At 35.0% G+C, this 14,004-nt stretch overlaps 1 protein-coding gene across 3 annotated transcripts in view; it reads right to left on the minus strand.

Moving 5' to 3' along the window:
• The window catches only part of arhgef39 (Rho guanine nucleotide exchange factor (GEF) 39), a 46,222-nt gene extending 32,883 nt beyond the window's left edge, over positions 1-13,339 (minus strand). Inside the window, exons 1-5 of one of the 3 annotated variants that reach the window (XM_081362884.1) lie at positions 13,003-13,071; positions 9,963-10,151; positions 9,458-9,492; positions 5,666-5,858; positions 4,762-4,856 (exon numbers count right to left, since the gene is read on the minus strand). In XM_081362884.1, the coding sequence (XP_081219010.1) occupies positions 4,762-4,856; positions 5,666-5,815 (245 nt within the window). In that variant the 5' untranslated portion in view covers positions 5,816-5,858; positions 9,458-9,492; positions 9,963-10,151; positions 13,003-13,071. Of the gene's footprint in view, positions 1-4,761; positions 4,857-5,665; positions 5,859-9,457; positions 9,493-9,962; positions 10,152-13,002 lie in introns of all 3 variants that reach the window. The other 2 variants (XM_081362883.1, XM_081362885.1) reach the window with 2 other exon arrangements.
• Between the last annotated feature and the right edge of the window lie 665 nt (positions 13,340-14,004).

Raw genomic sequence — 14,004 nt, forward strand, 5'->3', positions numbered from 1 at the left:
TGATAAATATGAAATTATGACTTACATTTTTTATGCTCTTTTTTAGGGCAATTAAATTCTCTAGCCGTCAGGAAGATGACAAAGATAACATTAGCATTCCTCCTGCGTCACGTTAATCTACATTAATGCTTAGCGGTTGCGACATCTGGGTCGGGCACGGACTCAACCAAACAATGGAGGTCTATGTGGCTTCATTTGTGGGAAACGAGAACCGAAGAATACTAATTATCGCCTATGAATAGTTAGCAGGAACACAAACACTCGTAAAAACACGAATCCGTACAGGACCCAAAAGCATCGTTGAGTTTGCAGGGAGACCCCCCTCCTTCCCTCGATAGTGACAAGGACCCTCTTCCTTCATTTCGGAGACTATTTGATCTCTTTCCACACCACATTTACTGTCATTAAGAAACCCCCAAGATGCACTCGTTCAGAATATTTATCTCTCAAATACGTTTTTGATTCAGTGCTACTTAAGTGACAGCACTTTCAAGTTGGTGATCACTGTTACGGTGCATTCTGGGATAATTGGGTTGTTCCCACTATTGCCTTATTCCCCTCATCAGATAAACAGGCATAATTCTGATGAATGGCAGCGGCATGACAATATATTCAAGTTTTGTTTGTTTGTCTGTTTGCTTGCTTGCTTGTTCTTTACCGACCCAAGAGTATCATATCATGTACAAAGAATGAACTTCAAACAAACTGCATCCTATTCTTTTAGGCTTAAATATAGCTGACAGACATTTTTAGATTTCTTAAGATGCCTTTGAGGCAACCATCATTTTGAACGCTTTTATTGAAAACTGGGAAACATTGGGTTGGATTGTCCTTATGTTATATAATTACTCCAAATATCTGAAAAACCATAAGAAAAACATACACTTATTTGAAATAATACATCAGAAATGCAAAATTCAATTCTGCTAAAAGTATAAAATGTGTTAAAAATATAAAAATAAACAGAATTTAAATCACCCTCAGGTCATTCCAAACCCGTATGACTTGCTTTCTCCTGTTTAACGCAAAAGGAGAAGTTTTGAAAAACGTTAAAGCTGCTCTTTTCCATACAGTGAAAGTGGATAATGGTACAACAGCTTTGTGTGAGGAACAGACCAAAAAGATGTTATTTATAAAAACAAATGTTGCTATGAAAGTGAAACCGTTCACTTTTACTGTATGGAAAAGAGCAGCTTGGACAGCCTGCTAAATATCTCCTTTTTCATTCCACAGAATAAAGAAAGTTAAATGAGTTTTGAAAGACATGAAGGTGAGTAAAGGTGACAGGATTGCAATTTTTGGCTGAACTATTTCTTTAAGAGTGAAATCTAATATGGTTCATATGCTATAAAGTGCATGACAAAAACAAACAATCTACGGCTCACCTTCTGCCCTGGTTCTCTATTTTTCAGTGTTACAACTAGTCAAAGATAAAAAAAAGTGATGATTTCAGTTAAGGATTGAAATAACCTTCAGCAGCCAGCGCAGATATCAACACGCATCTGAAGAAGCTTCCTGATAACGATGTGGTTTTGGAGTACGCGAGCACTTTATTCGTTTTAATCAGTCAACCACTGCTGTCTGTTCACAGATCTAAATTGAGAGACTGCCATTACGCTTCACCCGGCACTTCAATAACCGATTCTAATGATGATATATGGTAACCAAGCACCGATTTATCCAATACATCGGGCTCTAAAATTCAGTCCTCCATCTTCATTCAGCCACTGTTTGTAGAGAGGCCCGTCAATCAGGCATTGATGGGAGCCTCGGGGACCCACGGTGATTCATTATTCAGACAATTTTATGATTCTCGATCAACGAGGCCTGGATGAAGCACTCGAAGGCAGTCAGTAGTTCCCCTTCCAGTCGTTTAGTAATTCAAAATATGCACACAACGAAACCACGGGGCAGTAATTCTTACGAGAACTTCGGCCAATTCGAGACTAATGAAATATCCTTCACTATGTTTCTCCTGTTGGGAAACGTCTCTCTGAGCTTGTCAGGCAAATTCTCTGAGATTGATCAGGTTGTTAAATATATCAAACACTGTTTCACCTGCCCTAAGAAGCGATGATCTCTCTAATACAGGCTTAAAGGCGTTAATAAGGCTGGAAGCTTGTTCGCTCGCAGGCTATTGGACATTAGTGGAGAGGGCTTCTGCTTTTGCTTGTTGCTTTCAGATGTGGTACATCAAAACACCAAACGCTTCACGAGAGCTCTGTGCCATAGATAGCCTCAGATAAAATGAACAAGAACAGGCTTCTTGACACCTGTGAGTTAATTTGTTGTTAGTCTGCCCATCCCGCATGGGAAGATCAATGCCGACTGCTCTTAAGGCCAGTTTTTCTGATGTATTATTTCATCTTCTGCAGCTCTGGCTTTTCATTTGCTCATGCTGTCATAAAGGCCCCTCAAGCAGAGTGTCTAATCGTCTGTATGCGGAAGAGTCACGGCTCAACTTAGCATGATCACTTTACCACTGGTGAAATATAAAGATGTTATTAAAGTCAAGATGAAATTAAAGTTCACTATTTCCATAAAATGTACAATCTTGCTATTATTTCAGACAATATCTATGACTAAGAAATTACTTATTTTCAGCTCTCATCACAAATATCTCACATTTTCCCCACCCCTGCCCTAGTCAAAAGTACCGATACTTTAGTTCAAAGTTATCTCAAATTTAAAAACATGTTAGTATAATTTGCTTATTTGCATTCGTGCTCTGCAAGCGCTCATGGCAATTTTATTTAGTATTATTTTAATCAGTGTTTCTCACCTGGTTTGGCCGTGGTACCCATATTTTCCCATGGTCATTTAGCTGCGACCCACATATTTATGAATTTGAACCTAGCAAATTTATCTCTCAAAAATGACTGACACACAGACACACACACACACACACTTTACTTAACATACACGTAATGTAAATTGTAAGACTATCACTAACACTGATGATTAAACACTTTAATATTATAAAGTAAGGTTATTAAACAGCAGTCCTAAACTAGTTTTTGATAATAATATAGAGTTAGTATGTTGGTATGAGGCATCACAGTCATCAAAAACATAGAAAATAGCACAAAGTGAAAATAAAGTGGAATTTTGGGAAAAGGTTACAGAAACTACAGTTACATAGTGAAGTGATATACTCTGCATTCGCACCTCCACATTTCCGTGCGCAATAAAAGAGTGTGCGTCGTGAGTTCGTTTTTCTGAAGTGTGAGACTTTTTATTTCGTAGCAATTTGCAAAAATAACGTTAGAATAATGACGCTGACAATATATCATCTGACAGCAGACACTGAATCCGGACAAGGCGTTTTTCTCAGGCATTCTTTACATAAACTGCGTCTAACTAGCGCTCAGGCACACATTTCAAAATAAAAGTCTTGCATCAGAAAAACATTAATAATTACGTTTTTATTGTTGTTGTCATTTCTTTGACTGTACTCTTCACCCAATGGTCTTTCGACCCATCAGTTGAGAAACACTGATTTAAATTATTTAAACTATTATAGTATTCGTTAGAATTTAGTTTTATTTGTAATATTTCAGATACATTTTTGTTAAAACATTTGTAATTTTTCACATTGTAATTTGTGTTAAGTTTTTATTTTTATATAATAAAAATTCAGTTATATTTATTTTATTTCAGCTTTAGTAATATCCAAAAACATTTTTTAACAGTTTTACTTCACTTTAACAACACTAACTCACGGTCAAATGCATTTCTTGGTATTGATGTATGTCCTAAGAGAACGTAAACAAGTCGGACAAAAACAAAAAGGATTTGTATTAAAATATTAAATCTAAACGCAGCCCAACAGACCTGCCACTGTCTATGTTGTTAATATTAATCCATGCATATTGATCCCCCCCACAATTTTTTTTTTACATATTTTTTAACTGTTCCTAATTATTTACTGGCTATTACTGTTTAATTCCTTAAAAACGTGAAGGCTACAAACCATTATTAATTCAATTTGCTAATATTTTTATTGAATCATATCAATAAAATATTATTGAATATTATTTTGATTTAATTATTTTTTAGTATCGAAAAAAATCACAAAATTGCCCAGGTCATGGGTTTGATCCTAAAAATATAAACGCCTTGTACTGCTTTAAATAAAAGTATTTGCCATGTGCACAAGCACAAAAAGTACATTAAAACTATTGAAATTTTGGTATTGTGACAACCTTATTCCCCTCCAACCCATCAACTTCTCAAGTTCTGATCAGATTGCAAAATAAAAATGGGTTGCGAATGGTGTTTCATGTTGACTTGAAATCTTGTATTGCGCAGCCTGATACAGTAGTGTTAAAGCCAGGTGGAAAGACTGTGAGTCAGTAATGAGCGCATGATAATGTACGTTTTCATTAAAAATGCATGAGCAAAACGCAAAAGCTTATTTTTATCAACACATAAAGCTTGGAAGACACAAACAGTGGCCATTACGAATAGGCAGCCATCACCAATGATGGCAACCATGGCGGATAACGTGAAATACACAGGAGAAAGTGCAGCTGTAAGCCTAAATCCAGCATCCGCATCGATTCACAATCCAATTAAACAGAATAACATAAGATAAGGCACACCAGGCAATCTCCAAGTTCTCAAACTTGATTCTTGTTAGACCCCAATTAATACTACCCTACCCTCTCGTCCTTTTTAAACGGTATCAAAGCCAGCCACCCTCAGCCGTCTCTCTCCCCTGAGCGCGAATATTCGCTTAATTATTTAAAGGATACTTACTGGTTTATTAAATGAATGGATTTAATTGAACTGAAGATGCTTTCTCTAATGTCCTGCCTGAGGGTTCCTTTGGCCTTCAAGATCTCCACAAAGTACTGGAGAAAAAGAAAGAGACAGGAGGGAGAGAAAATTAAATTTTCAGACGCCACTCGTACATGACTCTTCATCTTACCGAGAGTGTCACCTCTCGTCGCATACCCTTGAGACAAAGCGAGAACAAATCTTTGGAGAGCCGAGCATTTTGCAGCAATGACATCTCAATTACCTCCAACGGCTTAATACGAGCTGCATATCTAACGCAACTTCACTAGAGGTGGGAGACGACGTGAAGGAGAACGTGCGCTTTCTCAAGTTTTGATGGTCGACCGTTTAATTAGAACGCGGCATTATAAAACAACGAGGCGGATGTGCCAGTTCAGTATGTTAGCTTTTCAAACGGCAATTATTATGTTATAAACAACCTGTATGAGTGAGATTCAAGTGTATATTTGCGGTTACACACATTATAATCTACATAATATGCACAGAAAAGGCTTTGAAAGCTCAGTGATCTTAAAGGTAAAACCAATTAGCCGCAAAATAAAAAGCCTTGAACAGGTTATAAACCGTGAATTTCAAAAGAATAGCCCTGCGATGGTGTCAAAGAGCACTCAATAAATAGAAAACCTTGTGCTGTTGAAACTGTGAATAAAGCTCTCCAAGATAATTAGAATTTCAGATTTGTATTAATTAGGATATTCTAATGTTCAACACATTGCAACGAACGCATTATTCTGTTGCTGCTCTCAAGGATGACCGAATCCAACCCTGACAAGTGTTTCTCCATCAGCGTATTGTTTGATAAAAGAATGGCTAATTCAGCCCATGGGCGTGTGTGTAATGTTGGGCCTGCAGAGAGACTAACCGTGACGACTAGATCCAGCTGTTCACAGTATCTTTGTTCGCTGTGGACTAGCTCACGGGCTGTGCGGCTCCTCTTCCTCTCCCAGCGGTCCCGCTGCTCCTGAATGTTGCGGCTGCCCATGGGGGTGAATGGACTCGGAGCAAAACTCATGGCCGACCAGTTGAAGGTGCTGACTCCAGATCAGTGTAACTACCTACAATGCAGAAAATTACTATTAAAAAGCTATTAAAATAACTGGTTGACCAATATAGCAATTTAATGACAGAAAATGAAATAAATAATATATATAATTTGCAGTTATAATCAACTTATTTTATTCATTGTTTTAATTTATTAAATTATTTCAGCCTTTTATATTTAATTGGGTTTGCTTATAAACGTTTGTTTTTAAATAATTAGTCTAATAATTTGATTAGAAATACAGAAAGTACATATAGGCTATAGCCTACATATTACAATATATATATATATATATATATATATATATATATATATATATATATATATATATATATATATATATATATATATATATATATATATATATATATATATATATATATATATATATATATATATATATATATATATATAATATATATATATATATATATATATATAATATATATATATATATATATATATAATCTATATATATATATATATAATCTATATATATATATATATATATATATATATAATCTATATATATATATATATATAATCTATATATATATATATATATATAATCTATATATATATATATATATATATATAATCTATATATATATATATATATATATATATAATCTATATATATATATATAATCTATATATATATATATAATCTATATATATATATATAATCTATATATATATATAATCTATATATATATATATATATATATATATATATATATATATATATATATATATATATATATATATATATATATAATTAATATTTAGATAAATAATAAAATGACAAAGTTTAAAATAAAATAAAATGACAAATATTTATTTTTAATAATATAATTATAACCTGTAATCATTTTTATTATATTTTTATATAATTTACTTAATTGTGTAAAGTACTTATTGATAAAAACAACCAATTTAAAATATAATTTTAAATTTTAAATATATATTTTAATAAATTATTGCAGCCAATCAGCCATATATATTTTGTTGAGCTCAATGATCAATTATTTATAAAGCACTTTTTAAAAATATATTTAGGCAATTTCATTATTTATATGATTAGGGCATTGAAAATCCATATTTTGACATTTGTAAATTACAGTCAATAATACGGTAATATAACCAAGCGAACGCCCTTGGCTGCAAAGACCAAGTATAAGGGACGACCAGCGATTCTGTCCCCTGTGAATTCTTAATGACAAACAAACAACATATGCAGAGGGTAAGCCACCAATTAAGGGAAGCCAGGCCTACACACATCCTCAACAACACACACTCTTGATCTATGACTTAGTATGTGCTCTCTCTCTCTCAGCTAAGTAAAGTCTCTCCATCATGGCTCCCTCCCCCAGCCGGTGGTGTTGTCCCTGGACTCCGGGGTGTCCTCTCTGCACTGCCTCATTAGTGTCAGCTCTAATGGAGCGTCAGGGCCAGAAAGAGGAACGAGACCAACACTTTAACAGCAATTAACCCTTGTTCTCTCCTGAGGGAGGCTGGCGTCAGCCCTTCTATAACACACTGTAAACAAGGCAGCCCGATCAACCCAAAAAGACCGAGAGGGCACACGAGCCGGTGAGCATCCATGAGGAGCAAAAGATTCAAGAAAGAAAAAAATCCCATCCCATATGCCATGCGCCAGTCTTCTTGTTTGTACAAAACCTCCATAAAAACTCAGCAAACGTGAAATGCATCCCCTGAAGTTATGCGTGCCCCATGAAGCCTCTGCTAAGTGCTGCATCTGAAGCCATGGTCCATTTTTACCAGCAACTTACTGTAAATTGCATCACTCTCGACACTCAAATAAGCAGTCAATTTCGAGAAATATTGCAGCATTTTAGGCCCAGTGAAGCCAATTAAAAGCCAGGAAAAGGAGGACTGGGGTCAGGAGTACCTAGTTAAAAAGACTAAATATGTAGCAACCAGCGGGGTTTGTTTGCATAACTCAGTGCTTATACTGTATTAAAGGGTTAGTTCACCCAAAAAGGAAAATTCTGTCAGTAATTACTCACCCTCATGTTGTTCCAACCCCGTAAGACTTTTGTTCACTCACTCCTTTATAGCCTGCTAGGTAATCGATATCTGTCATCCCAGAAAAGTTAGTAAAGACATCGTTAAAATAGTCCAAGTGACTACAGTGGCTCAACCTTAAGTTTATCAAGCGACGAGAATACTTTTTGTGCGAAAAACAAACAAAAATAACGATTGATTTTCTACTGTGTGGGCCTCTGAGTGAGTTCACGTAGTGTGACAGTGCAGCGCTTCTGGGTTGTACGTCAGAACGCAAGCTCACTATTGGCCAGCATCACACACATGACCAGCGTCGGCCAATAGTGAGCTTACGTTCTGACGTACAACCCAGAAGCGTTGCGCCGTTACACAACGTGAACTCACTCAGAGGCCCACACAGAAGAAAATAGTTTTTCGCACAAAAAGTATTCTCGTCGCTTGATAAACTTACGGTTGAGCCACTGTACTCACTTGGACTATTTTAACAATGTCTTTACTAACTATTCTGTGCTGGCAGATATCGATAACCTAGCAGTGAGCCAGCTCTCAGATTTCATCAAAAATATCTTAATTTGTGTTGCGAAGATGAATGAAAGTATTAGGGGGGTGGAACAACATGAGGGTGAGTAATTTTTGGGTGAACTAACCCTAATGATTATATATGCTTACAAATGGAGAATTACACAGACGAACTCTTGTTTTCTTAACACACTTGCATCTAAATATAAAGGTGTTGGGTAACACCTGTAAATGAAGCGGTGTAACGTCATCAGAACTCCCAGGAGTGGAGCTGGAGCGCATCCAAACATTCCCACTCAATTTTACTGCTCTGAAGGTTATGTTAAGATATAGTGTACATGATTTCACCAAGTACAACATGTTCCTGGATCCCCATCACCACAACATTCTAAACCACCAATCAAATTTGAGGGACACATTATCATGACTTTTTGCATGACTTTTACTCATTTCCATGAAGTTTGCAGGTCAGGGAAGTTTAACTGATATTTCTAGGTTTTTTTTATGTGGGATCCCTGAATATAGAAAAATTATTTGCATTTGGGTTCAGTTTGACACCAACAAAAAAAGTCCAAATAGACCTTATTAACTAGCTGGATTTGTTTTTATTGTATTTTTCTTTGGGTTTTTCCCACAGCAACGTACTACAGTACAGTCTAAATTATTCTGGGATGTTTTTTTTAATGAAATGTATGAAATATGATGTGTCTCATTGAGAAATTGTTTATAATCAGCTCGCAAACGATTAGCTAATAAAATTACCAGCAGTCTTTTTTTTTTAAATTAAGAGTAACACTTTACAATAAGGTTCCATTTGTTATCATTAGTTAACTACATTACTAGCAATGAAAAATATTCCTAAATCATTTATTAATCTTAATGTTCATTTAAACGTGCAACTACTACATTATTAGAATCAAAGATTGTAACTTAGGCCTATCTGATCATATGGACAAGAACTAACAATGAACAGTTGTATAAAATAACTGTTTTTAATGCATTATCTAATGTAAAGTGTAACCGAATTAAGTAGCCAATATGAAAACAAACACACTTTAAACATACTTAGATTTAAGGGTCCCAAGGTTCCCAAACAGAACCTGAGGGTTAAATAAACAAGTAGGTTAGTTAGAATCTAGTTGATTAACAATGAAATTCCCGTTGACACTATGAATAGCAAAACTCTTCATGTCATGCGTGATGTTTCTTTAATCTGTTTGTTATAACAAAACTCTCACTTTCGACTTTGGATAACTATTATAAAAACAGATGTTCAAAATATACCCAAACGCCACTTTAAACGCATTACAAAGGCAGTCTGCATTTCTTAAAGTCACCGCGCGCGACTGACAATATATCCTATATTAAATATGACATACATGAACTACTCAAAAAAAGAAACACTTTTTAGCATGGCTGAAATATAGAAGTGCACTTCTGTTTTCATGTGTCTTTGAGACTGAAACTAATACTGTACAATATATGACTTCATAATAAAGTCGCCATTCAAAGGAAATCCGTAACGTTTCTAAAACGATATAGATTATATAAACATAAAAACATTCCATACCTGATGTTGCTCTTGCTTTTCGAATTGAATACAGGCGCTCTTTCTTACGCTCTCTGAAGTTCCGGGTTTTACTGCGCTCTGATTGGTTTTTCCAAACATCGAATCTGAGCCGTCCTCCGTGACGTCATCAATACGTTTAGTAGATACAGCACTGGGGTCATTTCACGAAAAGGGCGTCTTAAGAATATACTGTAAACCAATTATATTTATTTAAAAGTAAAAAAAGCTGACGTCAACAAACAAATAAATAATAATAATTAATAATATTTGTCTTTATCCGAGATGACATATGGCTAAATACATTTATTATAATTATGTATACACACACACACACACACATACATAAATACATATATATTCACTTACTAATACAGAAACAATATTTTTTATATATAATAAATAATTTATATATATATATATTTTTTTTTTTTTGTGGTTTGTCACTAAGGAAACAATCAAATTGCCAGCATCAAATTCTATAAAAACACTTTGTATTGTCATTTGTTATCTGTCAGTTTACATAGAAATGTACTTTCTTTAAGAAAGGCACACAATTTTATTGAATGGCCCTAAAAAAAATATTATTATTGTCTGACCACAGGCATGTTTTATACCCCAAGATAAAAAACTTGTGTGAGTGGATAGATTATTCATGACAAGTTTGTTTACGATCATTAAAAACAAGAAGGAGCACACATGAGAAAAGTACTTATGTAATTATGATGCTAAACAGACTCTGTCAAACCTAAAACTTATGCGCCTTCAGAAGTGTCTGAGGCATGTTAGGTGAATCCAACAGCTTCAAAGCTGAAAAAAAAACTAAATTTATCTTCTAAATAAGACGAACCATTAATTTTACATTTAACTCCTGCATCTTAGGAGTTAAGAAAGGGAGTTTAGTCTATACTCCTGATGATTCATCTTAGGAAAGGAAGGGAGGAGAAAACACATCTCAGCAAATTTCTGCTAATTATACAAGAGTGTTGGCAAGATGAAAGTGATGCCCCGTGATCAGGCTTGGCACAGTAATAGCCCCCAACTCCTTATAGACAGTCCCTCTAATATAAGGAAATCCATTAGGACCCGCAAGTTGTAAAGTGCAACATCAACTTCTCAAACTACTGTATATGCTTCTCCTTCCTCTTCCCACAAACAAAAAGCTTGCAGCTCGACATCAGCGAGAACACTGACATCTAGTGTTGCCTGTGTGGCTATCTGAAGGTTTCCAGCCTCTGACCAACATGACAGATTGCGCAGCAACCTGCTAATATGACCATTACAGTCCTCTTGCATTAAGAACAAATAAAGCATTGAGCTGGTATAAAGCATAATTTGAGCATTAAAATGAGACGATTAAGAGTTGTTGTGTACTGCACAAAAAGGCATTTTAATCATTCAGGATGTGATGTTACATCCAAACCATCATAGGCAATTACTTTTGACCCTTTTGTCCCATTTTTTTTATTATTATTTTTTTTTGTGTGTGAATATGACAAGATTCCCAGCACTGTTTGGTTCCTGGAACATTTGTTTTTGCTTATAAAAATAATACCTAAAAAAAAAAAAAAAATGTTCCATGAATGTTATGATTTAGTTTCCAAAAAAATTAACCAAAGGGAAACCAAAACTCAGAATACACCTTTTTAAAACATCAGTAATGATTATATATTATTGTTTGGAAGAAAAAAAGTTTCATTTTGCATGCTTCAGAGGGTTAAAGGGATAGTTCACCCCGAAATTATTAATCTGTCATTTGCTCACACCAAGGACGATAAATATAACGATAACGAGAAGTTCTAAATGTCGTTCTAAACATAAAAGAATAGCAGAGTTCACACTACTATAACGATAACAGTACAGAGAAACAATATCGTTGGAATCACTTTTTTTTCAGCTGATGAACGATAAAAACAACGACAGCCAATCAGAATCCATTCTGCTTTAACACTAGAAGTGCCAGAATTCCATAACTACTAGAACTGCCGCAAGCAGTCATTTTGACCGCTATATTCCAAACTCTATATCTTTAATGATAAATACCCAATTGAGAGATTAATGCATTTATTGTGTTAATATGTCTTTAAAAAACAAAACAACACCAAACTGTACATTTAAACAAGTTTAATTATACATTTATAAATAAATAATATCCGTAGATGTCCTGAACAAAATGACGGAGTAGCCCATATTTGTTTACACAGTTCGATCGCGTCCGCGTCCGCACCCGCCGACACACACACACACACACCAACCATATTCCAGTAGCCTATTGCATCTTGACATTGCAGCCTGTTCATTATAGCCACAATAAAATATAATAATGAAATAGTCAACCTAACATATAAAAATTCCACTGCTCTGTTTGTAGCCTATAGTAGGCTATACCTACAATTCGTACCATTTTGCGCATGTGAAGAGGATGATTTTTTCCGTCGATATTGGATCGTGAGTGAAGTACAAAGCCTATAATAAAGAAATAGTTTAAAATCCAAATACATCGCAAATGTTGAAACATTTTGATTCTAATTAGAGAGTTACGTGAGCCTATAACGCCGCTTACTTTCACTTTCGCTTATAACGCATTTCATTTTGGCTTGTTTATAGTTATTTTTTTCATTCTTGTTCTGTTCTGAATATCATTACATTTAAATGATTTGTTGTTGAATATGTTTAGTGTATTTTTAACCACATTTTATTGTTGTGTATATTGGTTTAGCCTATAATAATACCGCGAAATTCCGTGCGGTCAATATGACCGTCTATGGCCGAAATAGGTAAATATGTTCATTTATTTTTTTGCCTTATGTGTAATTTATATGAAAAACGTTTTAAATGAAAATACAGACACTTTTAGGAAAAGTCAGGTACCAGCAGCATTGTATTTATTTTTTCAACAAAGTTATTGCAGATATAAAATTCAAAACGGTCAAAATGACCGCCATGGCCGTTCTAGTGTTAAGAGCGCAAGCATTTAACAGCGGTGCACGCCTATAGTAAACAGAACGATATCGTCCGCTGGTGTGAATATGCCTTTACTCACCCTCTTGTTGTTCCTAACCAGGGGTGCGTTTCCCGAAAGCATCGATAGCTAACTATGGTCGCAAGTTCCGTCGTTATCAGCATAGTTCAACGATTTGGTGTTTCCCGAAACCATCGTTCCAACGAACGGTCGCAAACAGCATAGACAACTAGTGTGGTTGGAACGACAGCTCTCGAACTGTGGTTAGAAGCATATATTCTAGTTTACATGAGATGTAGACTGAATAAATCCTTATCTTGAGCAAAATAAGCAAGCTGACATTCAGTACAACCCGTGTTGTTAGAATACTTTACGTCTTTTAGTTTGACAAGAGATTTAAAGCACCGTTTTTGAAGACTGCGCATGTGCGAACGTGCTCTAGCTGTAAGAACGAGCCAAATATTGAGTCTGGTAATAAAGCAAAATAACTGAGAAAAATTAGAAATGGTCTTCAGATGCCATGTCTGTAATGTATATGACAAAATCTAGCGTTAATTCGATCTCAAACAGATTAATTAAAATTAATCCCCCAGGGGTGCGTTTCCCGTAGGCTACAATATAGCTCGCTGCTTAACTATACTATGCATCGTTGGAGAAATCAACTTGCTAGTCACGACTGTTTCCCGAAACCTTATGTTGCAAAGTATCGTTCAACCACGTTGGTTTATGACGTCTCGCACGTGGTGGACTAATAACTTATTTTAATTAATCTGTTTGAGGTCGAATTAACGTTAGATTTTGTCATATAAGTTACAGACATGGCATCTGAAGACCATTTCTAATTTTTCTCAGTTATTTTGCTTTATTACCAGACTTAATATTTGGCTCGTTCTTTAGCGCACGTTCGCACATGCGCACTCTTCAAAAACGGTGCTTCTTGACAAACTAAAAGACGTAAATTACATGTGTATGTATTCTTAATAAATAACACGGGTTGTACTGAATGTCAGCTTGCTTATTTTGCTCAAGATAAGGATTTATTCAGTCTACATCTCATGTAAACTAGAAACTGCTTCTAACCAC

This window comes from Scardinius erythrophthalmus (assembly GCF_964197995.2).
Source record: "Scardinius erythrophthalmus genome assembly, chromosome: 4".
NCBI classification, from domain to species: Eukaryota; Metazoa; Chordata; class Actinopteri; order Cypriniformes; family Leuciscidae; genus Scardinius; species Scardinius erythrophthalmus.